The sequence below is a fragment of the Lycorma delicatula genome, chromosome 1 (assembly GCF_047948215.1).
Source record: "Lycorma delicatula isolate Av1 chromosome 1, ASM4794821v1, whole genome shotgun sequence".
Lineage (NCBI taxonomy): Eukaryota > Metazoa > Arthropoda > Insecta > Hemiptera > Fulgoridae > Lycorma > Lycorma delicatula.
The window spans coordinates 317,950,357-317,976,823 of NC_134455.1; the positions used below are offsets into that span (position 1 = coordinate 317,950,357).

Below are 26,467 nucleotides of genomic sequence, written 5' to 3' on the forward strand. Positions count from 1 at the left end.
ATGTGCTGTCTGTAGAATTTGCATGATATGTTTTCTGTAATTATAAGATAAATTTATTCTTTTATGAGGTATTTCAAGGTTATTATTTAATTGTGGGTATATATTCTTTTATCTATGTGTGAACATGCATCTAGAATAGTCCAACATACTGTTTACTCTTCGTGAGTAAACTGTCACTGCCAGTTTAATTTACATTACATTCTTAGGTTGCTGTGTTTAAAGGTGTTTGTTTTGGTATTGCGTGTAATTTTATGTATTTCATTTATAGGTTTTAAAGTATAAAAAAATCTTTTCTGAAAGATTTTGGTGACTATATATGATGATAGCATTTTTTGTTATTAAGTATGTTTCTGGTTTTTTTAATGTATTTTATTCTACATGTTGTCAATAAGTGTGGGCAAATATTTTTTAACATTTGTTAAGTACTCTACTGTCAGCTGACACAATTTTTTGGTAGCAGGTAATATGACAAGTGTGAAAAAGCTGTTTGTTTTGTTATGTAATGTGATTAGATGTAGTGTAGAGATGACAGTAGTGGTAGGGTTTCTAAGTATAAGTATATTGAAGATGTGCTTTTTGTTTATTGTAACATATGAGAAGTTCAATGAGTTGTTTTATTCATAATTTAAAATTTTGCTTCATATTTGAGTGATACAGAGTGTTAGAAGTACCGATTCATTTAGGTTAGACAGTTTAAGACTTGATCACACCATTTAGATTTTAATAATGACTCCTTGATACAGTTTTCTGGCTACTATCCAATTCTTCAGTTCTAATTAAAAATACAACATGGTCTGCCATCCACAATGTCTCTTTAAGACACCAAGAGACTACCGTAAAACTCATATATATATATATATATATATCATAGAAATCATTTACCATTCTTTGTACTGAAATCCAAGTAGGAGTGCAGTTTGTTAGATTGTGAAGAATACATTACAATCTTATATTGCTTTTGTATGAAATCTGAAGTTTGATCAATACAGTGATCCCAATGTAGTATTCTGGCTGCATAATTTTTAATTACATTATGTATTTACTTTGAAAGTGTAGCAAGATTGTTTCAGCAAGGAAGTTTGAAATAAGTTAATCAGTTGATAGGCTGGTTGGGTATATTATTTATTATTTTAGGTGAAATACTTTTTCTGTGTTATGATTTTATGTTAGGGTTTCAATTTCGGTTATGTATCAGTTTCTAGTATTTTTGTCAGTTAGGTATAAAATGACTATGTTTACGTAAAACCTTACATGAGATAAAAGTCGCTCTTATAAATATCACAGCTATTTTCAAGAATAACTAGTGTCATATTCCAAGTTTACAATGGTAAATGAGTAATAGCAATAAGTTTGAGAGTGATGTAATGATAAAAACCAACTGATTTAAATTCATACACAGAAAGATAATAATATCTATTTTGACTGAAGATAGTTTCATTAACATAATGTTTTGAATTCTGGAGTTATTGTCAGATACTGAACCAACCACATTATTTTGTTATATATTATTTGATAAATTAAATTTGTTTTATGTGTAAATTATTATAATAACTGTAGCTAATTTAACAAGATCACAGAATCTGTTAGGAACAGTATAACTAATAAAGCATACTATTTATTTACATGAGACAATTGCACTTGATTATTAAGGTTATGTTTACACTGTGGCAGAGTGAAATAGTGTTAAAAAGATTGGTGTAGTGACTTTTACTCAATGTATATGCTAAATCTATGCCTTAATAATTATTATATACCACATATTACCAAAATAATTGGCATAACTCTTTCTTTGCTATATAAAATCAATTTATAAACTGTGACATATCTTTATTTAGTTGAATTGATATTTGATAAATTGTATTTTGTTATTATTTTATAATAGCACACACTATCACAGTATTACAATTTAAAAAAGTTAACATAATGTTATCTACATTATAACATATAATAAATAAAATTACATTTAATATCATTAGTAACATGATATTTCTGAAACTAACAATAAATATTTCTTAATAAATAATTAATATGCAGATGACTGGATAGTAATAAAAAAAATCACTTACAATGTATTCTGTTATGGTCTATTGATTGGAAAAAGATGTAGTAATAATTTTGTCAGATTCATATCGAATAATTTAGTTTACCAGTAGTTGACTTTACCATCTAGCATGTAATAAAAGTTAAATAAAAATATTAAAATGTAGAATAAATAGTAAATACTAATAGGCTTACCTTTCTAATATCTGAAATAAGCAAAACAAATTTTAAGTCACTGGAGACCTTATAGTCAACTGCATTTAGCTGTCTCTGAAACCAAAGAAAAATACTACATTATATTAAGAAAATTCTTTTCTTTTTACTGTTAATTAAAATTAAGTATGATTTAATTTGATACAATATCATGAAGTTAATAGTTTAATATTTTATTAATTAATTTTTTCATTAGACAACATTTAGGTAGATTTCGTAAGAAAGCTACCTATTGTAACGGGTACCATGATTCGACTTCCAGAAATTTTGACATTTCGCATTTCACATCCCACAGACCCCAAAACCACCATCAGTTCAAAAGTTTATATATACATTTATATAAATATGTATGTATAACTTTCTTGTGGACATGATAATTGCCGTAATTTTGCGCCAGTCACTTTCAAATTGATACATAAAATATAATGACTCACAATCTTGATCGAGTTCATTAATGGGCAAAATTGGACCATGGGGGTGTAAATGGGGGGGGGGGGCTTATTAAAAAAAAAACAAAATATTGCTATAGCTTTCTTATTGAGTAAAATACCGAATTGGTTTAAAGTGCCTACTATTCTTTGGATAAGGGGCTAAAACTTATCAAAGTAAAGTTTTTTCTGTTACCAACCATTGGCCCAGGCCATGGAAAAGATGGGGTTTTGAAGAAAAAAAACCATACTTCCCTTAATAGGCACAGTATCGAATCGTTTTAAAGTGGTAGTTAGTCCTCTAAACATTACCTAAAACTTTTCTCTGAAACAATTTTTTATATGACCAACCCTTATGGCAAGGGATGACCAAAATATTGCTGGAATTGTAAGAATATTGGGCTTGTCTTATGCTAAACACGTGAAACATTTTTCACATGCAACCATTGTCATATTGAGAAAAATTTGAAGTTTTTCATAACTTGAAGGTAGAAATTATTTTTATCCCCAACTAAGCACCAGTGAGATTTATCGACATTTACGACATGCCTTCTGGTATGTCGAAAAGAATATTTTATTTAATTTTTATAGTACTTGTAATAAAAATACCAGATATACAAAAAAAGAATATCAGGAATTTAATTTGGTATAATATTTCTTGGATGAAGTGTAGAATGTTGATTTAAGGCTAGAATCAAACAACAAAAAGACATCCTGATCATTGTAGGGGAATCAGGATGCCTTTTGATGATCCCAGTTGTCACACCACCCCCTCTATTCCTAGCCCTGATGGGCTTTACCGGAGGTTGTCTTTTAGACCCTCTAAATTTGATGACACAACACAGTCATTAGTTTGTCACTGATGTAACACAATCTGTTAGAATATCACCGATGAAATTGCCTCGGCAAACATTTCCATCAGTGTATTTACACAACTTACCATCATCTTCGTATGGCCTCTTCCAACCACGTTGACTACCTACCATAGCTTACAACCCTTAACTATGAAATTAACAAATTTTCGAAAGTGCTTTTCTTGCAGCTCTCTAACACTGAAGGTTTCACAAAAACCTCTTCGTACATTTAACTTCAATTACACTTTGCACTCAGATCATTACTTGATTTAGTCTTTAAATAAAAATACTACCCTCATACCAACAAAATAAGTGTTGATTGCAACAATGGCAATTTTGTCCTACAATTCAATTTACTCAAAGTCCTCTTGATTTACTTTTAAATCAAGAAACAGAGTCACCAATTTAATAAGCCTCAAATGAAAACATATCTATCTATCTCTCTCTGCTCTGATCCACCTTTGGGAGCAAGGTCAATGCCTATACCCTACCACACTTCAGCTCCATCACAGAGTTCTCTACTCACGTATCGCATCTTAACAGTGAATATCTAAAGTAACCGGGGTTTGATGCTTGTGTGCTTCGCAATACATTGATTCCTTATCTTTTCACTTGACAGTGTGAAAAGGAATGGCAACTTCTCAACAGAAAGTCTTCTACGTTTTCAATCTGCTAAATGTGAATCTGTAGGAACAATTCAACATAATTCTGTTGAAAGTTTAATTATGATTCTCCAAGTGACAATAACATTTATCAATGGCATAATTGGTTTAAAACAACCAAATGTCTGTGTAAAGGGAAGAGTAAAGTACAACCAAGGGTGTCCAAAGAAAATGTTTAACTTTTTTGCCTAATCCTAAATAATATGTCAGGAAGGTCGGTTGTAAACTAGCAATGTTGGTAATAACAGTATGGAATGTTTTAAAAAAATGTTTATGTACAAGTCCATATCGTTTACACCTGTTACAGGCTTTGAACCCTACTGACTATGCTCTGCTTACTACGTCACAATTGAAATGCTGGAACATAAAGATGACACCTTTCTTGATTGTATTGTGTTTAGTGATGAGTCTATATTTCATATTAGTGGAAAAGTTAATGCAGATAATGTCTGTTATCTGGGATCAGAAAATCACCTTGAACTCGCACAAAGGGGCTCCCAAAATTAAATATTTTCTTTGCAATATCCCCATGGCAAGTTGTTCTTATTCAGAGAAACAAGCATAACAGGCATTGCTTATTTGGATATGTTGGGTAGATGGCTCTTTCTTAAACTGCAGGTTGGACCAAAGATTTTATTTGGTAACAATGTGGTGAACACTATCTCTGATTGTTGTCAGTTGAATGATGATTTCTCTGATTGCTGGATTGGTCTGATGAGAGAGCTTGTTTGCGTTGGCCTCTAAGTTCACTGAGTCTGACCCGTGATCTGGTGACCCTAAGATCACCAGATTTTTTCTTTTTGGGTTTTGTAAAGGAATCAACCAGATTTGAGGCATTAGATTGAATCAGTGGTTGCTTCCATTATTCCAGACAAACCAGTTAAAATGTGGGACATATTCTTCTATCAGCTGGATATGTGTGGTGTGATGAAAGTTGGTCACACGACCTCTTGAAAAACCGTGAGTTATGATTTTATTTTATTTGTGTTTCATTACTGTAAGTCAAAGTTAAGAGATATTAAATAATTAAAACTCCAATATTCTTTTTTGTATATTCTGTATTTGTTAAATGTAAAAATGTATTATTATTATTACTCTTAAGTCTGAAGATTTATTTGAAAAAAAAAATTTGTTTTAATATCAGTTAGTTTTTATGTAACTATCAGATCATGTTTGTTAGATTAATAAATTACATAAATTCATAGTTGTTATTTCAATAATACTTAGAAATATCCTCTCATCATTTTAAACTATTTAAACTAAACATTATAATAAGTGTTATTATGAGTGGTCCAACTTTAATTTTTGATCAGTTATTACAGAAAAACCAACTAACATATAGTTTCATAACGAGACCTTCTACCATCCATTCAGTTTGACACTGGTGTATGAAACATCATATATTATTATTATTGCTCTGTTATTAGGGGCATAGCATGATTAGTTTTTTGCAATTGTAAAGACTTATCTTTGCTGAGATCTCTCAATGATTATGTCATTATTTTCTTGTTGGAGTTAGGAAGCATTTATTTCTTAATATTGGGAATAACAGACTGATGCCAAATGGATTTTTTTATAATAGATGAATTTTATAATGCTTGAAAAAATACTATACCTGTCTGTAATAATTGTAATTCAGACTCTTCTGGATGAAAGGCAGAACTCTTAATGTTCCATATATTGCCTGATCCCATATTATGTGTTTTATACACATGTATGTTCTTTTCATTTGATTTAGATTTATATTTACAAATGGAGTACTGTTGAAAGAATTATTTCATTTATTTGAAAAGAGATAAATGAAAAAAAAACAACATAATGTTATGCTAACATCTAGTTAAAGAAAATTTGCTTAGAAGAATACATATTTTTAACTGATTATCTTCTTTAGTAATTTTCTCATTACAATTTTTAAATTATTATTATTAAAAGTATTCTGCAGGCATTCATTTTTTAGAATTTCTTCTTCTTCTTCTTTGGCATTACAACTCATGATGAGCCTTATTCTATAATATTATCCTTTTCCATGCACCTCTGTTACTCATATCATTTCCTTTCTGCATATTCATTTCCATCTTCACTGAATCAACCATCCATCTCTCTTAGGCCTTCTCATACTTCTTCTTCCATGTATCTCACAAGATTATTTTTGGCATTCTTGGTAGCATTATCCACTCTGCACATTCAATGTGTGCTGACATTGCTTTAAGGAATTCATTATTACTATTAATGAATACTTATGTTGGACCACAACATTCTCTTGTATAGCAAAACTAAAATTTATATTGTATGACTATGCAGTAGTACAAAATAAATACTTGGTTGTAACTAAAATGCAAATTCTACAAAATAATTATTTTAAAATGAACCAATTCACTTTAATATTTAGAAAAAACTGATTACAATTTATTTTATATAATTTATACAAACAACAGAAACCACCCATTTACAGAAACTTGTGAAAGGTGAATTTTTGTAAAATATGAAAAATGCTAAACATTACCAGGATTTGAACTCATAACCTTCCAGATGAAAGGAATCATTCCGACATGGAGTTTGGCAATAACTTTAATTTTATTTCAAAACTATGTTACATAATAGTAAAGAATTACAAATTATTATCTTTTCCAATATGAATAATAGTTGCATGTGATTACTGTAAAGTAAGAATGTGTTATGCACTTGTTGTTGGCTTGACTTTAAGAAATGAAATCACAAAACATTTTAGTGTTGAAGGATTTAAAGCAATGAATTATTGATTGTAAATATGGGAAAGAAATCAAATATGTTTTAAAAAAACCCATGGGTTTCACTAAATAATTCCACGCAAGATAGAGTGCATAAAACACCTTTTAAAGAAAAATGCTTTAATGATATGAACCCTCTTTAATATGGAATAAAAAGTCATTACTAGTAATAATTAACATTTACCAGATTACTCTTAAAATTAATTAAATTCTAATTAATACTTTTATTATCTTTTAAAAATATACAATGCAATGTCTAGTGTTAAAATCTATTCATATTCAACAGTTTATAAATTAGAAATAAAATGTATAAAAAATTAATGTATAACATAGTACTTAAAAAGTTTTACTGAATGTCTGGTGTCTGGAGCATCTTTAACTTGTTAAAATGGGGTGATCCATATGTTATCCATTATAAAGTTTTCTCATCAATTGGTTTAAAATAGAATTTAAAGATTTTCTTTTTTAGTATTATTAATTTATGCAATTAATGTTTTTAATGTATATATATATATATACATAGTTAAGAAACTACAATTGTTGGGCATTAGAATCTTTGTTTTGGAATGACTGAATAAATAATTTAATAAAAATGTTTACTATGCTTTGTAACACATACAAATAATATTTGCAAAAACAACTTTTCATAATTTTTTTTACTGAATTGTGCTATAACTGTGTATTTTTGACAGCAATATGCATTTATAATCTACACTATTAAATAACTATTTAATGTAAACTATATAATAGTTATTTAAATAAATTTTTAATAAAAAAATGTTCACGAAAACATATTAAATGAGAGGCATAATTCAATTATTGTTAAACAATCATCAATAAAGATAAAGAGAGATTAAAACATTAAAAAAATTGACGTAAATGAAAAAAAAAAAATATCAATATTTATTATTGTCCTATAGAGTTGGTGTAAATTAAAAAAAAAAAAAAAAAAAAAAATTAACAAAAGAGTATCTTGCTGTATTTATAAAAGTAAAAATTTAGAAGGTTAGTCTTATTTTATTTTGTGAACTCATGAACGTAGAAATGAATGTTTAATAAATATTCTTCATTTATTTAATTTGTATTCTTTTACATTCAATGTTTATTTTATTTGTTTCATTTATATAATTTTTTTTTTTAATCTCCGAGACCACTGTTAGGTATTGCTTCAGAGGATGAGATGAATGACAATTTTTGTTGCGTGTAAAGATACCATGCCTGACCGGGATTTGAAACCCAGGACCTCTGAATGAAAGGCAGAGATGCTACCACTCACGCCATGGAGACTGGCATTACATTTATATCTACTTTTACTAATATGCCTGCATATAAAGATGATGGTTGTTTAACTATTGAAATTGTAATCTGATTTGTTTTAGATTTTTTGCCAGTTGCTTTTGGAGCATCTTATATCTATGAATTTTTATAATTATTGGTTACTTACATAAGATATTAATTATATTAACTTACAAATGTGGAGTTTGTCATAAGTGTTTTAAGGGAACTGTTATCAGCATGATAAATACTAATTCCACCATATGAATCCCTGAATACCAGCTCAGAATCTGAAAAAGAAATGCAAATATATATATAAAACTAAAATTATAAAGTGTATTTGAAAAGAAAAATTATTTAATAAGAAATAAAAAAATAAAGTTTTTAAATTTATTAATTATTCAATCCATTTTTGCTGTTTATTTTATAATAAATCACACAAACAAGATTATTTTACAGATTACATTATTAACTCTGAAAAAATCTTTACAAAATTGATTTTAAAAAATTTTAATTACTTAACATGATTGATTATTATTATTTTAGAGGTTGATTATTATTTTTCAGTTTTGAAATATCTACAAACACTTTTCCAAGATTTAAAAAAAGAAGTAAGAATAACTCCCCAGCATTAACACAGAGAATAACTGTAACTGGATGTAAAAATCAGATCAAATATGATGTTGATCTGATTGACTTAAAGATTGGATCATTCAATAAACTATGCCATTTACTTATACAGTACTTCAAAGCCACATTCTCTTGTATTGTTTTACAAATTCTTTTGTTCTCACAGAGAAGCACAATAATTTACTGAATGACTCACTGACTAAACATAATGGCTAGAAATGCAGCTGGTGTGTAGGCTTGTTACATGATAACTTACATAAATTTATAGGGCTCTTTTTTTAACAAATTTCTTGAATTATAATTGTATATTTCAGAAGAAAAAGATGTACCTAAGATTTCTTTGTTTGATATTTATCACTAATGAACCATACTTGGGAAAAATTATAATATAATTCACGTTTAAATGCTACTTTGGTATGGACTACAGATAATTCAAAACAGCAAAATGTACAATCATAAAAAACTTACCTTAGATTCCAAATTTAAAAATGAAGATTTTTTAGGGTGACTTAAAAGAAAAATAATTAATTCTTTGTTATTAGCTACAATAGATTCAATAACATGCAGTAAAACTGCAGCCAAGGTGATTGAAATCTGGTGATTTATAGAGGCTAAATTACTAAATATAGCTTTTGTCATCGTTGAATATCCTTGATTTCTAGGTTGCTATTCCTTATTTGTCTTACTGACAACCTTATTTGTCTTTTGACAGTTTTTTCTGATAAAATTGATAACATTTGATTGTTAGTTATTATCTTACCAATTTTAATGAATTAACAGTTAAAAGATAGGTTTCTCCAATAACTGATAGGACTCATTCAAATTTTTCCAAATAAATATTTTGCTGCCTTCTGATTTTGGACATGCCCTTTCTTAAGCCACAATTTTTTTTCAATCAAACTTCCTCATTGATTTTGAAGGAAAAAGAAAAGTATTTCTTTGCATTTACATTGCTTATAAATTAGAGTTTATAGGTTTGATTACTTTTTAAAGATTTCACTTATTTTAAGTATTTAAATTATTATTGAAAAAACTAGTTTAATTATTTAATCTGATGGGACTTCACAGATATTCAAAATAGTAACACTTAAATAATTAAAAATGAATTAACTTTAATTATATTTAAATTACATATGGAATTTTATTAAAAGTTTTACAAGTGGGTGAATTATATTTAATAATCATTTATTATAATTAATATATTAATATTTGGGAAAATTGAATCATGTATATGCGTAAATAATAGTGGCATATAACATAAAAATAATCCTCATATTTGTAATTAAATAAGTATGAAGTATTATGCAGAAATAATCGATTGATTAATTAATTTGATAAGTAACTTGTAATAATTAAATGGTAAAAAGAGAGAATGTGAAAATCATACTTTTTATCATTTATTAATGAATGTTAATTGTAAACACATTTTGTCATGGGTTAAAAATGAGTATAAGATTGCACCACTGTTATTCATGTTTCTATTGTGATAAATTTAATTAATAATTTTTACCACTATAATAACATTTAATTGAGTTCTGTGTGAAACTATTTGTATTATTATTAAATAAGTATGCTTGTCTGTTATTAAAAAAAGTTATTTTTTACAATAATTCACAGATTTTTTTTTTTTTGAAAATTCATAGAAGTAGAAGATTTAAGTTTACTTTTAAACACTGAATTTGAATATTGAACTATATTATCAAGGTCATGAAAAATCTAGATTGGAGCATATGGGTTGCAGGTCAGAAATAGGAATTCTTTTACAGATAGAAGGGAAAGTATGACAAAACTTGATTGATGTGTAAAAAGATCTATAAATTACAAATCCCCTTTATTAATTCTTCCTGATAAAATATTTAGTAATCTAGGTGAATTAAACATACACTTACTGCTTTGTATTTCACTTTTACTGTAGAAAAATATTATTATTGCTTAATTCTTTGTAACAATAAAAAAAAAAAAAAATAGATAATAAAAAAGATTATCTAAATTTTGTTACAACAATTTTTCCTACTTTTAATAACATTTTCATTGTTATTAAGGAACTAGTTTTAGTAACATTGAAAATGTGGAAAAAGGAAAACTGTAGTTCTGATTGCATTTTGATTTCCTTCATCTGGTATAAAAATAAAAAATAGGAAAATGTAGTTCTGATTGCATTCTGATTTCCATCATCTGCTATAAACATGAAATTTCTCTATCTGGGTTATAAAATTCTTATTTTTATTGTTATTGTTTATCTTAATGGGTGTAATTTTTGTAAGTCTCTACATAAAATACAAAAAAAAAGAAAATGTAGGTCTCTATGTTCCGAATTGTCATCTTTACTAGAAAGATCATTGTACAATGACTGTACACTATTTTTTATTGTAGAAACTATTTTATTATAAAATATGTTTTTAGGTACACCTTTTAAGGTTCTATGCTACATCATTTTATGTAGATAACTATATGTATAAGTAAGTCATTTGTACAGCAAATTAATAAAAGAAAAAAAGTATTACTAGAATGTGTTTTAGTTAATTAAATTACAAAGTGTTTTAAATTAAGTTACGATTGTGTTTTAATCATTTGCTTGAAACGTTCGCTTATATGCAGTGATTGCTATTTTCCTTTTGTTTGAAGAATTTACTTCATACTTTTCTGTCTATATTTTCAGATTTTACTATCTATGAATACTATAATTTAGTGACTATAATAATAAAGTTGCTATTTTTTTCTAAAAGAAAACGACAGATCTTTATTAATATTTAAACTAATGGAGAAATGGAACAATAGTTCAATTTCTAAATAAAAGCGGTACTGCATTTCTTTCTTATTATTTTAATAATAATCACTGGGAAAAGAGCTGATTGAAAAAAGGCAAAACTTCAGAAAATAATTATAGAAGATCTTTGAAAGCTCAACACATATATGAATGAATGTAAGGATAATGTACAGAAAAAACATTGATGAGTGTGTGAAGAAATAAAGAAATATCTACAATGAAACTCTAATCATAAATACCTGACAGTAGTTCTACCATAATCTAATAATTAAACTATTAATCAGCTATAAACAATTTTTAAAAATTTAAATGTTAACAAGAAAGTAGACGACAGGAAAGCTAAAAAAAGGAATACTGGCAAAGAAACATGAAACTTTAATAATCACTTAATTTTTACCTGGGCAGTAATTAATTTAAGTGAGAATGGATTTTCAAAACAAATTGCTGCAACAAGTGTCATAGTTATTTAACTAAGCCTAAGAATATTCCAGAAAATTAACCAAGCATTTATTTCATGAGAGAGTTCAAAATTTCATTGAATACTATTAATTAAAATACATAATTAAACTCCAAGAAATTTAAAGTTCAAATTTCAGATCTCTTTTAATTACAAAATAAAATGAAAATAATATTATTTTAAAACTGAATTCAGTAAATTAAATTATAAAATGATGGCATATTAAACAAACTGATATAAATGTATTAAGTGATATATATTCACAAACAAACAACCAAAACAGTATCAATCTGGTAAAAATATCTTCTTTTGCGACATTCACTGCCAATAATAAGATCTATTTTAATCATAAGCAGTAAAATAGTGAGTAGCAAAATGTATATTATAATGTCTAGGCAGTGACAATAACTGGCATTAATTGATATGGGTGAACCCAGAGTTGCAATCTGTTTTGAAATTGCATAAATAGTGTTTATCAATCAATCAAAGTGTTCTGTGATACTGAAAATGTTACCCCCATCTGAGTAAAGTTCTTTTACCTAGAACTCTAAACAAGGTATTTTCTGTACTAATTGATATTCTGATCAATAAGTAAATGTTAATATTGCATTATATATTCTGATAAAATATGGTCGATGGAGAATATATTCATTAATAGAATTGATTAGCGATTTGAGAAATCCAAAGAGTGCAAAGTATTTTAACCATACTGTCTTAGATTTGCTTAATGTACTTCCCAAAAAATAGTTTTTGTGAAAAAACTACAATTACAAGGATACATCTCCTCAAAAAACAATAACAACACACACACACACACAAAACACTCATTTTTGTGAATTTAGTTGAAATCAACTTAAGTATTAAAAATACATTAAGTAGTCAAAATAAACATTGATAGACAGTGATAATACTTTTTACTATTTCCTTTACAGGAAATGAAATTACACTTAATTGTTTTGTATACAAAAATAGTTTAAGCTGCATGAAAGTAAGTTTCAAAAATGTGCTGTGTACAGTACCATGGAGCAATGGAACGAAGGTCTGGAGGCCTTTTTCTGTACACAAAAATAAATTAGATCGAAAATAAAGATTGATGCAAACTTTTTTTAAAAAAAATAGTTTGATTTGAAAATTAAAACTTATTCAGTAACTATTATACAAAAGATATTTAAGTATTATAAAAGCTGTTTAATTTTCTTATAATAAAGCTACAAAATGAAATGAATAATTCGAAAAAAATACCATTTACAAATTAACAAAATAAATTATCAGAAAAAACTTTCCTCCTTTGATTTGAAAGGAAAATTGTCAAATTAATCAACGTTAAATAAAATATTTTAAACGATTATGGAGTTATCTATAAAACGTTTCGAAAATATTAACACATTATTTCATAAAAAAAAAACTGTTTATTTTATTTGAATTTCAGTAAACGTGTTATAACTACTTAACAAAGATCATTCTATTGTAAAAGATAGAATATTTTAAAATGGTAAACTTGAAAGTAAGTTGCATATTTTAATATTTAGTCGTGGTATAAAGAAAAATAATTTAAATGAGTGGCAGGACAAAAGATAATAGCGAAAGGACGTATGATAACAAAAACAACGTCTCACTGGGGTCAACGATCAACAACAGCGGCCGATCGTTTTTGAGAAAACTGTCACGTTAAAAAAAAGCTTATTAAACAGTGATACTCGATAAAAATTTAGAAAAATCACGCTACCTTCTTCTTGGCACAGGCGATAGTGTTCTCGCCTCTTACACGGGAAGTTCTGGGTTTGATTCCCGGCTACGGTCTGGAAAATCCACTGGTTAATCCCAACGTAATTGGTAATGATCGTAGTAATTGATGCGACTGAATAATAGTAAAAATAAGTAAAACAAAATAAAATCATGTTCTGATATTACTTTAATAATTGTTACAGCGATTTTACTTTCCTGGCATCTTAGCTCTAGAGCTATCTGCAAGGAGGAAACTATAGTAGTCAGTCAAAAGATGGGGTATGGGATTTTTCATTTCTCGACCTTTCATAATCGAGGGACCATGGAAAAAAAAGTGGGGGGTAATGTTTGTACGTACGTGTATTTGCCGGTTCTTAAATATTTTCCAGTATTTGTCCTGTATACCTGTATTTGCATGATTCTTATATTAGAACCGTTTTAATTTAAAAAAAAGCTAACAACGATACCAATCAAAAAACTTTTTCTATAAAGTATAAAAAGAATAAGGAAAATCAATCAAAAGTGAAAGGCTTGAACGTATATTAAAAAATACATACCGATTGAGTTGAAAACCCTGTTCTTTTATGAAGTCTGTTAATTTAAGTCGAAAATGAAAAATTTAAGTATATTTGTTGCTTTTTGCCTGAATCTATTTCAACTAATTTCACAGTATTTCAGCTTACTTAGCATCATTTAATTTATGTCTACTAGACGAGTATCAACAAACAAATTTAACTGGTACTCGTAACATTAAGTGAATCAGAGACAGACTTAGATTTAGGCAAAATATTCGTACGTTGGTAACATAATAAATGATAAAAACTTCTGGATTTTATTGATCGGTAATTAAAAAAAAAAAGGAATATTCTATAATAAAAAGCGAAAGACAAGCTATTTGCTTCATATTAAGTTTTTTATTAGACGTTTTTATTGAGGTCGTATTACTGTAGTGAAAAATTATATAAGTTAGAAATTCAGTCACGTGTAAAAGACATTTAAGCCCACAAAGAAAGTCTAGGGTATATTGGATATTTTTAATGAATAACATTATCTCCTATATTTTACTACAACTGTTACAACATTAAATGATAACGTTTATAAATTATATTAAACATCAGTAAAAATAGTTAATGTATAAATATTAAATTTTAATTTTAAACATATAATAAAAATAAGAAATAAATAAATTGTAGTGTAATTTGTATGTCTAAATAATTATTTAAAAAAATCAGTATTTGATAATAATTTATCAATTTAGCTTTATTAAGAGCTGTAAATTTAATTACAAGTCAGAACTTAGTAAAGTTTGGACAACCATTCATGAGTCTGTGCCGCTAATTTAAACCCAACGATACCAAAAAAAAATTATAATTAAAAGAAATTATAATGAAGTGCATGAAATGATACTTGTAAATGAAAAATTATTAAATATTTTTCAATAATATTAAATATATTATACAATATTAATATTCAATAATATTAATAAATATTTTATATACAATAATCTAAGTAAGAAAAGGAAATTTTTTTTTTAAATACTAGATCTTATTAAATTTAAAACTGACAAAAGTTAGAAATGTTGTTCTAATTCTAAATCAGTTATTTTATGCTGTTAAATTTTTTTTAATAATTCAGTCTGTTTTGTAATAAAGTAAATTTCAATATTTTTTACTCGATTTTTTCTTAAGTAATTTTTCTATGAATCTTTTCAGAATTAAATTTGTTACATTTCTAATAGAAAAAAAATATAACTTAATAAATTATTTAACAAAGTTTTCTTATGCTAAACCCAAAAACGTATTATTTTTTATCCCCAGTTTTTGTATTTTATGTCAGATATCTTTAAAATTAATGAAGGGACAGTTCTGACATTTTTAAAAATATTTTCAGGTCAAAAGCCATAAGAGACAACTAAATTTGCCCCTTAATTTACCTTTCCAGAATTTCAGGAAGTCTTCATTTTCTCGGAGTCCGAAATCAGGGTGAAATCATTTGCTAACAGTACGCTAATGAAGAGTTTTAGAGCCTGTGTTTATATGAATTTTTTTCCTATTTTTAGCTATAGAATCAGCTCTCAAGAGATTGCCGTATAGTTTTGAATCACTCTGTATAATGCGAATAATGAATTATATAAAAAGAAGCTGGCAAAGCATTGCATAACCTTCCCGGCTTCATGTTTTTTTAAATCTGTAATTTAAAACGTTAATTTATTTTTATGTTAATTAAATTATATTACAAATATAATAAAAACATTTATTCTATTTTTTTAAATATTAGATATAATAAATATTCCATATCGTTTTGTAATTTATTTTATATTACTTTTATCACAACTCCAGAAGTATCAAAGAATTTAAATTGTTTTTCAAAATTGAATTGTCTATTTTCTCTTTAAATTAAAAAAGAATATTTGACTACCTTTTTAAAATTAACTCTCTTTTATTTTAGAACAAAGTCTCTATGAGATCCCCTCATTAGAGGCATGGCGACTAATTAAAGTCCTGGCTGTTAAAGGGGAACGTCAGTTCTCGACTAGGCAGTTTGAGGCGATGACACCCCTTGGAGCTGTGTTCATGCTTCGTTTCGGGTCTGGCTCCAGGGGCGGGCGAATAAAAACGGATGAACTCAAAAAAAAGTAATACTGTTTAAAATCCTGTGGTGTATTTAAAATAAAATCTGTCAAAGATGAAGCCGCGAAAGTTGTGCAATCTTTAGTTTGTTTTATATAGTGCATTATTTACATTAAATAACTAAACAATGTAATAAATGAACGAAACCATACAAGTTTTTTGTGATTGTAAACAGTTGAAAAATTTTCACAATTAATTTATGTTTAAAAAGCTAATAACAAAGTTCTTATACTTTCCTGACATTGGGTTCTTATAGTGGAAAAAATAATGATTCATGAAAAAAAGTTAAAAAATTCAATAACTCGATATTTTAAAACTCGTGTGTGTGTGTGTGTATATATATATATATATATATATATATATATGTATATATATAGAAAGATCTTAAGATTAATTTTTTATATCTAACCAACAAGAAAATGAATTTAGTTAAAATTCACTTAACCAACTTATCGAACTAAATGTTGAAAAAATTCATCGGTGATCCTTCATTTATTGTAATAAACATAAAATATATATGTATACAATAACACGTAATGCATGTAAATGTTACGTAATAATCGTAAGTGTTAATTGTATTAAATTGTACTTATATTCTTTGAATATAATTTAGAAACTAATAACAATGGACATATGTTCAATATTAAGTATACGACCTAAATAAAATTATTGACGTGCTTGTGTATTTAGAACAGATCATAAAATGAAATGACGAGTATTTAAACAGATAACAAAATTTCCGTCTGTAAAATCAATTCCTGTTTATTTTCAAGTTTTATCTTAAGCTGTCGGAAATAATATAGGTTCCCTTGTCATAAACACTTATCTTTTCTTGGAGTTATTAATTTCCTTCAAAGTAATTTTATCTGTTTGTTGTCTCTTTTATAAACGATTTAATATTAATAAATGTAATTTCAGTCATAAAAATTTATTGTTTCCTACCGTTTTCAGTTATAATTTTACGATTCTTTTTTTTTGAGGGGGTAGGAATTTCGTACTTACTGAACAAAGTAATTAATAAAAACAATAAATTAAAATATTCTTATATGTTCAAAATATTAAAATCTTTACTACTTATATCGAATTATAAATGAAAGTAAAATTTCTTTATTATAAGAATTTTTATTATTTATATATTAAAAGCAATTATTTTTACTATTACAAAAATTATATTCCATCGCAACTTTTGCTGAAGTTAAAAAAAAAGAATTACATGTTACATTGTTCCATTTTAAAGCGTTCTGTTGTCTTATTTAAAAAAAAAAATTACTTTATTATAATATAATTCTCCTTTATAATTTCAATTTAATATTATCGATAGACTGATCTATGTACTCAGAATACTTTTAAAAAATATATATTTCTTCACCATACTCATAACTTAATTGTACACCTCAGTCACCGAATGGAAAACACTGGTTTACCTAAACTAAAAAGATACAGTTTTGTAGCGATGCAAATAGATGCCACTTGTAAATTGAATTTATTCTCTTCTATATACTTTAATCAAACGTTCAAATTAATAAGATTTTTAAATAGATAAATGAACGTATCCTATTGCAAATGTCTATACAAAAAAAAAGAAGTTAACTTCTTTGTATTTGTTATGAAAATGGGTTATTTACACGTTTGAAAGCTATTTTTTTCCAAATGAATAAATTACGTAATATATTAATAAATCTGATTCATATAGTATATATGTGATTTATCATTTCGCAGATTTTCCTGGAATCATAGCTCTAGAGCTATGCTGCAAGGAATGTAATCAGTCAAGAGATAAGGTACGGGTTTTTTGCATTTCTCGACGTTTCACCTAGTGACCACAAAAACCAAAAATAGTGGTAATGTTCGTTCGTAAGTATGTAGTTAGTATGTGTTATTAGCTTTTTAAACATAAATTTATTGTGAACATTTTTAAAAACTCTTTTTTCTTCCCCGATAAGATGAAAACCAGTATATCTGTTTCCAGATAGTGGAGACTGTAATGTACAGTATTTTAGTAGGTATTTAAATAGTGGCTATGAATAAAATGAGTAATTATGTCTCATAGTGAATTTTTATATATACTCGCACTCGCGCATATGTATATATAAAGTAAATCCCTCCCTATTTTTTCGATTAATCGAAAATTATAGAAAATCCTGACTAAAGCCATATCGATTTTGGACATGCAGTGTATTTTTAAACCTATTATAAAATGTTGGCCGCCATCTTGCCTATGTCGTATTGTATTCAACTTTGTTTTTTAAACAGACAATTTAATAAAAGAATAAAGAATGGCACTTTAGTCAAATGGCACATAATTTCGATGAACATTAACGAAAAAAATCATTGATGAATACCGTGAATTTGATATTTCTATCCGATTTAAGATAGTGACAATTAAGAAAACTACCGACTGAGGCTGCTAATTTATTAATTGTCGTTACCTTGATTTTGACCAACTATAAATAGATAAAAATAAAAATCACTTTTACTTTGCTTTATTGAAATCGAGACAATTTTTATTAATTTTTAAAGGTAACGTAATAAAAAAATTGAACATTTTTATTAATCTGGTTTTAATAATATTATTAGGAGCGCAGGCGCTCAAAATGGAATCCTCCAAACCACTAAGCAGTGGCATTCGTGTATTCTATTTTGCAATTCTCTGTTTATATTTGCAAGCAAATCAAGTATAAGGGATTGACAAGCATCAATTAACCTGTTCTTCAAATCTTCAATATCTGCTTCAACAGTTTTGTAAACAGTGTACTTTGAATAGCCCTACAAGAAAAAGTAAACTACAGAACAAATAGGGGAGGGAAACTTAGTTTAGGTATACTATATAGTATGTATAAATTTTTACTCTATTTCGCTACGAGTGTTAGTATTTGGAAAAGTTAATATTGCATTTCAGTTATTACTTTTATATGTTTATTTATTTATAAAATTTATTTTATAATTGATTATTTGACAAGGAATAAAAAATAAATAAAATCTAGTACTGTTAAAATTATTTTAGATGGATAATACATATACTGTATTTCTTGTAAGTTTACAAAAGTTTACAAATCTAATATAAAGAGGGACATACGGATAAATAGGGAAATCCTGTTTATAAAGAAAATAAGTCTATGTTCATTGAATGGTTCAGTAACTGAATATGGGAATATTTCTGGAATGGAAATTTTCTATTCCTTTCTGAAACCTTTCCTAAATCGTAACCTACCGGAAATTCTTATAAAGTTTCAAGAATAAATTACATTACAAGCCAAGAAAAGTCGCTTCTCGCTTGTATTCGTTTTCTGGATAAATTCTGCTTAGAATATTACTATAGGTTTTATGAAACTGTAATATAAATCTCGAGAGAGCCTAAAACCTTTCCGTGTTTTTGTTTGAATTACTTAAACATTTGTAATAAAACAAACAAATTTATTAATTAAAATGATGTAGCTGAAAAAATGAATATTAAAGTTTCATTACTATATATATATATATAAGAAAGGAAAATGAAAAAAAAAAATCTTACTTTTACTTATATGTGGTTTTATCAGCAACTAAAATTATTTATTAAAAAGAAAGTATGATTTTTAAAGTTTAAAAAATCTGAAATAAATAAATATCTAAAACATCTTTAAAAATACAAAACCTTACATAAAAATTATTATTAGACATTTTTCGCAAATTTATTTTGTCATATTTTTCAACAAGGAACACGATGTAATACAAAAAAAATTCGTAAGTTAAAGAAAATTAATGTTGTATATTATGCAACACAAATTAAACAAATTTTTTATTTATTTATCGTTTTTGTTTTTGGTTGTCAGTCATTTGAGTTTAATTATCTTTTTTATGTAATCCAATATTTGTCTTATCTGCATTCTAAATTTTCCTCCTCACCAAAATAACTAAACGAGGATAGCCTACAATCATAGTACCTTTCTTTAGCAGAATCTACCTCAAATTTCTCTCACCTCTTACTCGTATACTCGCTAGAAATATTATACATTATATTACCATACTTAAGCCTTGAACTTAGTAATGATGAATTAATCGTACTAAACAGATTGTAAAATCGAATATTCGTATCCCAAGAATTACGCCTATATACTTACATTACAATGGGTATTAAGTGTTTTAACGTTAACGGTTGTAGGTAACTGACTTGAATGCTCATGTCTTCAGAAAGAGACATCTCGATTCCCCCACAAGGGGAGAAGATCCCGCCTCGTAGCGTGTCCGGTCGCTACACACCCCCTCCGTTCCTAGCCAGTAGTGGCTTTAACGGAGGACATCTTCTCGCCCTCAAACTGATCACACACCACAGCGTTCAGTTCAGGCCCCGCAGAGATGCCACCTATGCAGATGCCCCGAGGGACATCTGCATCGGTAAATTCACCCCGAGATAGTTTTAAGTTTATGCCTTCAGAAGAAGACAACGGACACCTGCAGCTACCACGTCGCCGTCAGGAACTAAGCTAGAAGCCTAACCGCGGAATGAAGACCCCGCACCTAGTTCTAATCATTAATGAGCCAATTTCATTGAATGTCTCAGATTCGAGGCAAAACTAACCACTACAACAACTTTCCCACTAAAAGTGTTAATCACAGCGAAATTTGGTCCTAGTTCCCTTAAAGAACCCCGCTAACATTAACTCAACATGGGTGCAAAGCTAACGGACTCCGTTCCGGTCTACCGGGGAGAGGAAAATTAACGCCTACTCCCACTCAGCTCCATCGCGGAGTCCCGCGTGACATTCACCATCTTCCTTAAACCGCCGTCGAAACGTCGCTGCTTGCCACCTATGCAGCACGCAGCCGCGCTCCGCCGACAGTGTCGTTTGCGCATACAAATGCTTCCGTCGAAGCGCGACCGCACCACCCGGGACAAGGAATACCATGCCCGTCGGCAGCGGCCACAACTCCGCCGACAGCTTAATTCCATTAACAAATTTGACACCTCTTAAATCTAACCGAGGCACGCTGCCTAAGCGCCTACCTTCGGCCAGTCAACAACCCAGGCGGTCGCTAGCCACCCAGGTTCCTATCACTTACTAAATCCCTTCGGCAGTCCTGCACAGGGCGAGGAAGTGAAGGAAGCCAGCAACAATTGTCCACTCTCTACGAGTCCTCCAGTTGACTCGCAGGTCCAAAACGGAGTTTACTCTCTCGAGTACCCTAGTAACTCTGGTACGCTCAGCTTTGTACCTGGGACAAATGTGTAGGACATGGTCCACAGTGTCATCGACCCTAGAGTTCGGACATAAGCCGGAGTCAACCAACCTAAACCTAGCCAATTTCTCTCTAAAGGCACCATGTCCGGAGAGAAACTGCGTCGTGTGCCGATTGGGGGATACCCAGCTAATCGCTCGCAACTCCCTAACATTAGGAAATATACCATGCGTATAACGACCTGTAAAAGAATCGTTCCACCTAGCTTGCCAAGAGTCAAAACCTTGAGGATCACTTTTTCTCTTTTTTCTAATTTCCCGCATGAGAAACATTAACTCAACCACAAATAAACGTCTATCAATATCATACACGATTACCTTAGGACGCCTCACCCTTTCATGCCTGTTTTACTTACATCGAGGGTGTCAGCAATAACTTTACCTCTAAATCGTCGGCAACTACAACTAGCTTCTTATTCGTATATTTCGAATTCTCAGTCAAGGCGTCTGTCCATTACCAGTGTCGGGGATATATTCTCGCAAGCAGTTTTAGGTGCCTAGGAATTTTCGTCGCTCTGTTCTTGACCCTGGAATCTTGTTCGATGATGTCCCGTAGGTGCTGCTGCTGTATAATAGTACTCGTGAGTGGGAAACTGTGCCCAAGATGAAGTTTTTGTTTCCAAAGGGCGGAGAAAATTATCATAGAGCTGACCACTTTAACTGTAAAACTTGTGTAAACAGCCTAGTAAAAGTTCAGAAGTACGTTGGTGTACTGTTTTATGAAAGGCTGCATTTTAGAAATATTTTATCAAACAGCAGTGTGATGGGTCCCTTACTGTGAGTGGGGGAATTTCATTTACTTCGCAGCTGATGTTGTTCAGCGGGTGTCGCATCGTGGAATATTCTGACGATGGGCTCTTCCTGGTCGAGCGACGGTCGTGGATGGAGGTTGAATTACAAGCCACACAAGCGTGTAGGATTTGGCCTGGCGATGACGTTTTTTGGAGGGGTGGTTGGAGATCCTGGATGGTTTTAGTCTTAACTTCGCCAGGCCAAATCCTTCGGTTTATCGGCGTTTCACACCATTTTTGACCTACCCGACACCTGTCCCAATATACCTTATCGAAAAAACATCGTGAAACTCCTAGAAACGGAAGGATTTAGCTTGGCAAAGTTTTTTTTTGTGGGGGGTAATTTTTTGGATTTTTTGGATTAATGCTCAGGAGATTAGCGGAGGCTCGGGTCGGTGGAGATCCTGGATTGTTTTAGTCTGGGACGAACAGGAAATTAAAATAAAGAGGAAAAGTGATCCCCCTTATAATTGTCTCCGTGAGGACTTTTTCGTGTTCGAGACATCGATACGCCTACTCTCCCCCTCACACCCAAACGGCCTTTGCAGAGCATCATCGTGGTCTTCTCCGAGCTAAATGTCGTGTTACGTTGATGAACCTTTCGGTCGAGTATCCTGCACGCTTGTGTGGCTTGGAATTCAACCTCCATTCACGACCGTCGCTCGACCAGGAAGAGCCCATCGTCAGAATAATCCACGATGCGACACCCGCTGAACATCATAACAGCTGTGTTTTCAGCTACATGTTTTGATCTGTTCGTGTTTCTGCCTTCTCATAACCATCGAGCGAGTTGAAGTAGACCTCAACCGCTCTCAAATAACTACCGCAATCCCTAATATTGACGGAGTGCCTATGATTCTTGCGCAACCTTTTACAGTTAACGCAAGTCGGAGCCTCTCTCTTATGCGGACAGTCGTCACTCTTATGGCCCTCCTCGCCACAATGCGCGCAGACCGACGCATACTTGCAAACTTGGCCCTGTGGCCAAACCTAAAACATTTGAAGTACCTCTGCACGTCAAGGTACTCCTTGACGCGGCAAGAGGCAAAATCAACGAAGACTCTTCCCTCTGACACGAACTTCTGGTGGAGACCAGCGCCTAACTCATAAACTCCGTGATACCGAGGGGTATCACCCTTTCCAGTCTTGAAGTCCAGCCTGCACTGCTTCTTGAACGAGACCTCGTCCAAATCAGTATTCTGCTCTCGAAGGAGAGATAGAACCTCGTCATCGGAGAGGCTCCGCTCGATGTCATATATAATGACCCGGGGCCTTCTCAACCGCTTGGCGTCAACCTTGATCTCATGCTTCTTAACCGCTGGAGAGTCCTTGATGAGCTGGACTGTCTCCTTGTTATCTGCCACAACTACCAGCCCTTTGCTGGTCTCCTTAATGTCATGAATCCTAAGCTGATTCCGGTCACCACGAAGGGTTGCCCGGAAGTCGCGCTTTAAGTCTTGACTCGTGGTCTTCGAGCCCTCCGCCTTGTTTATGAAAACTACCTCCCGCTTTTTAGCTGCCTTACTTGCTTTTCACTTTGTCTTCAAAACCTCAGCGTAGCGCCTGGGCTGCGCTGGGGCCTGAACGACTACTTTAGGAGCCTTGACCTCTTGGGGCTTGGAGGCCAAGGCCTCAAAAACCTCACTTATCGCCACAAAGGCCTCCCTCATCTTGTTGGGAGGAGGAAGAATTGTCTTCCTCGCCCCAGGACTGACTCCGCGGGGAAGCTTAGTCCAGGTCCTCCTGGACTACTTTGGTCAGCGGGGCAGAACTGCCAGGTCTGCCCTTCGCTTTTCTGAAAGCCTCTACGACAGGAGAGGACCGCACCTGGGTGGGTGCCTCCGTGTCCATCGCGTCGCTAACCTCGTCCTCAGAGGAGCTTGTCCATGGAACCGGCTCTGGCTTCCTCTTCCGCCTGGACTTCTTAACCTCCTGGAATTCGGACATGACCGACGATTCCCTAAGACCTAACAGATTGACTAACGAACTCTCGCTGTCTTCCTCCTGCTGTATAGAATGGGCAAGCCCACAGTGACAACTGCCCGCAGCGAGACGGGCAGCCGGAGACCCTTGTGTTCTCCTGTCACGCTTCGCACCACTTAGCCGCTGCTGGATCGATTATTTGATACACTGAACGTACAGCAAAAAACCTCTGATTACGGCCCTCGCTCTGATAAGAGCGCAGGAGGACTAAAAGGCACTGCCTTTTTCCTGTTACGGGGGCTAACGACCAACAGTCGTTGCCACCCTTTCGCCCCGATGAGGCGGGTACGCGTCAAGTAAATCTACGCTTGTATCCCCGTAGAATGCTGCAAATGCGAGCCTATAATGATGTGCCAAGTGAATACAGTCTTAACACCAGTAAGCCTTGTTACTATCGGAAGGTACACACGCAACCGACAGCCAAAAACACTGATAGAAAGATACAGCCACACCAGTATCTCAACGCACAAAGGACCTGAGATACTTCAAAAAGAGACAGCCGTTTTCAAGAATAATATATTCAACCACATCACACCAGACTTACTAGGAAAAATGATGTTTTTTTTTCACTGAGCCAAATATAAAATTGCAAATCACCATGCCAAACCCATTGACGTCCAACAACAATATTCAGTTTTGCAAACGACATCTTTACTGCTCATCAGGAACTGACTGCACAATAAACATTATGACATAGAGAAACCAACTCTGTCTGATGCCTCTAGTTCTTTAGGCGTTATTTGCGTAACAGAAATAAGAAAATAGGTCTAACAATACTAATAATAAATAATACAAATAAATTATAACTAGTTCATGTGCCAATTATTGTGCAAGACATCGTGTTCTAAACACTGCTTGAAGTTCAGGGTGTATATTCAATGTGTGAAAAAAGTAATTCCGTATACATATATGTATGCATATATGGTATACGTATATGCGCTATATGGTTACTTGCGTTTCCATTCACGATAGACTTTTTTATTTTATGTTTTTTAGTCAAATAACCGGGAGTAGGTGCAGCCACACATCTCGTCACACATACAGTCACAGTGGCAGTGACTGTGTTGGCGCCGTACAACGAACGTCGCACTGCTTAAAAAATTAAAATTCAAAAAAGCCAAAAATCGTTTATAGATGTTTATCTGAGGAGTATTTGCAAGCCCAGACCTACTAAATTTCTCCTTTAGAATAGTCGAAAATGGGGAAAACTTGCAGTCATTGTTCAGAATATTTTTTATATCCCTTTCAAAATCGAACTTAAAATAATCGAGGAATTAGGTTTCAGATATATTTACATGAATATTACAGCACCATATATAACAGAATATATACAGCACCAAAAATTAAGTCATTATTTTCATTTGTTACTTAGAAATTAAAAAAGTAGAAAAATTAGATTAATTAATTGGAGTAATAGTATATTATTACTCCATTTTAACATTTTTAAACTCGGAATTTAAAAAAAAAATAAGATTTTGTTTTTATATATTCACATGGAGATTACTCACACCAAAAATTAAATTCTTATCTTCGTTGTTACCGAGGAATTAAAAAAAAGTAAATTTCACGTTATTCCATTTTAACCCTTTAAACACGGAAATTAAAAAAATTCTGTCTTAGGTGCACTTTTACTGTCGAATAACGTCTATACAAATTTTTATTAATTTATCTTCAATAGCTTTTGCTGAGCGTTGATTACGAATCTCTCATGACATATTGTTTTATATATATAACGCTAAAATAAAAGAAAGAAAAATAAATGTCCATAGAAGTATATAAAAGAAATATAAATATATATGTGAATAAATTTAATTGTCCATATGTTTATCAGTCTATTTGTGCTTTTATTGTAGAAATTCGAACGTAACAAAAAAAAATGGATTGTAGTAGTTCAATGATGATCAGCATTCAACTTTAGATTATCATTATTTACAAAACATCAAAATGTACTGAAGACTATTGTCGAATATCAAAAGAGCAGTCACATCAATTTTTATATCATTAATAAATGTATATATTATTTTGTCAAATTATTTGCTGAAATTGTAACCA

The 26,467-nt window shown here is 30.7% G+C and overlaps 1 protein-coding gene and 1 long non-coding RNA gene across 2 annotated transcripts in view; one reads left to right on the forward strand and one right to left on the reverse strand.

Moving 5' to 3' along the window:
* Positions 1–26,467, reverse strand: part of LOC142334180 (dipeptidyl peptidase 4-like) — a 399,200-nt gene that overhangs the window by 111,544 nt on the left and 261,189 nt on the right. The window contains exons 4-5 of the mRNA XM_075381991.1: positions 8,415–8,509; positions 2,236–2,310 (exon numbers count right to left, since the gene is read on the reverse strand). Coding sequence (XP_075238106.1) covers positions 2,236–2,310; positions 8,415–8,509 — 170 coding nt within the window. The remainder of the gene's footprint in view (positions 1–2,235; positions 2,311–8,414; positions 8,510–26,467) is intronic.
* On the forward strand, positions 213–26,462 carry LOC142334181 (uncharacterized). Its single transcript, XR_012758800.1, has 3 exons — positions 213–460; positions 18,148–18,282; positions 26,269–26,462. It is a non-coding gene; the product is annotated as an uncharacterized LOC142334181 (long non-coding RNA).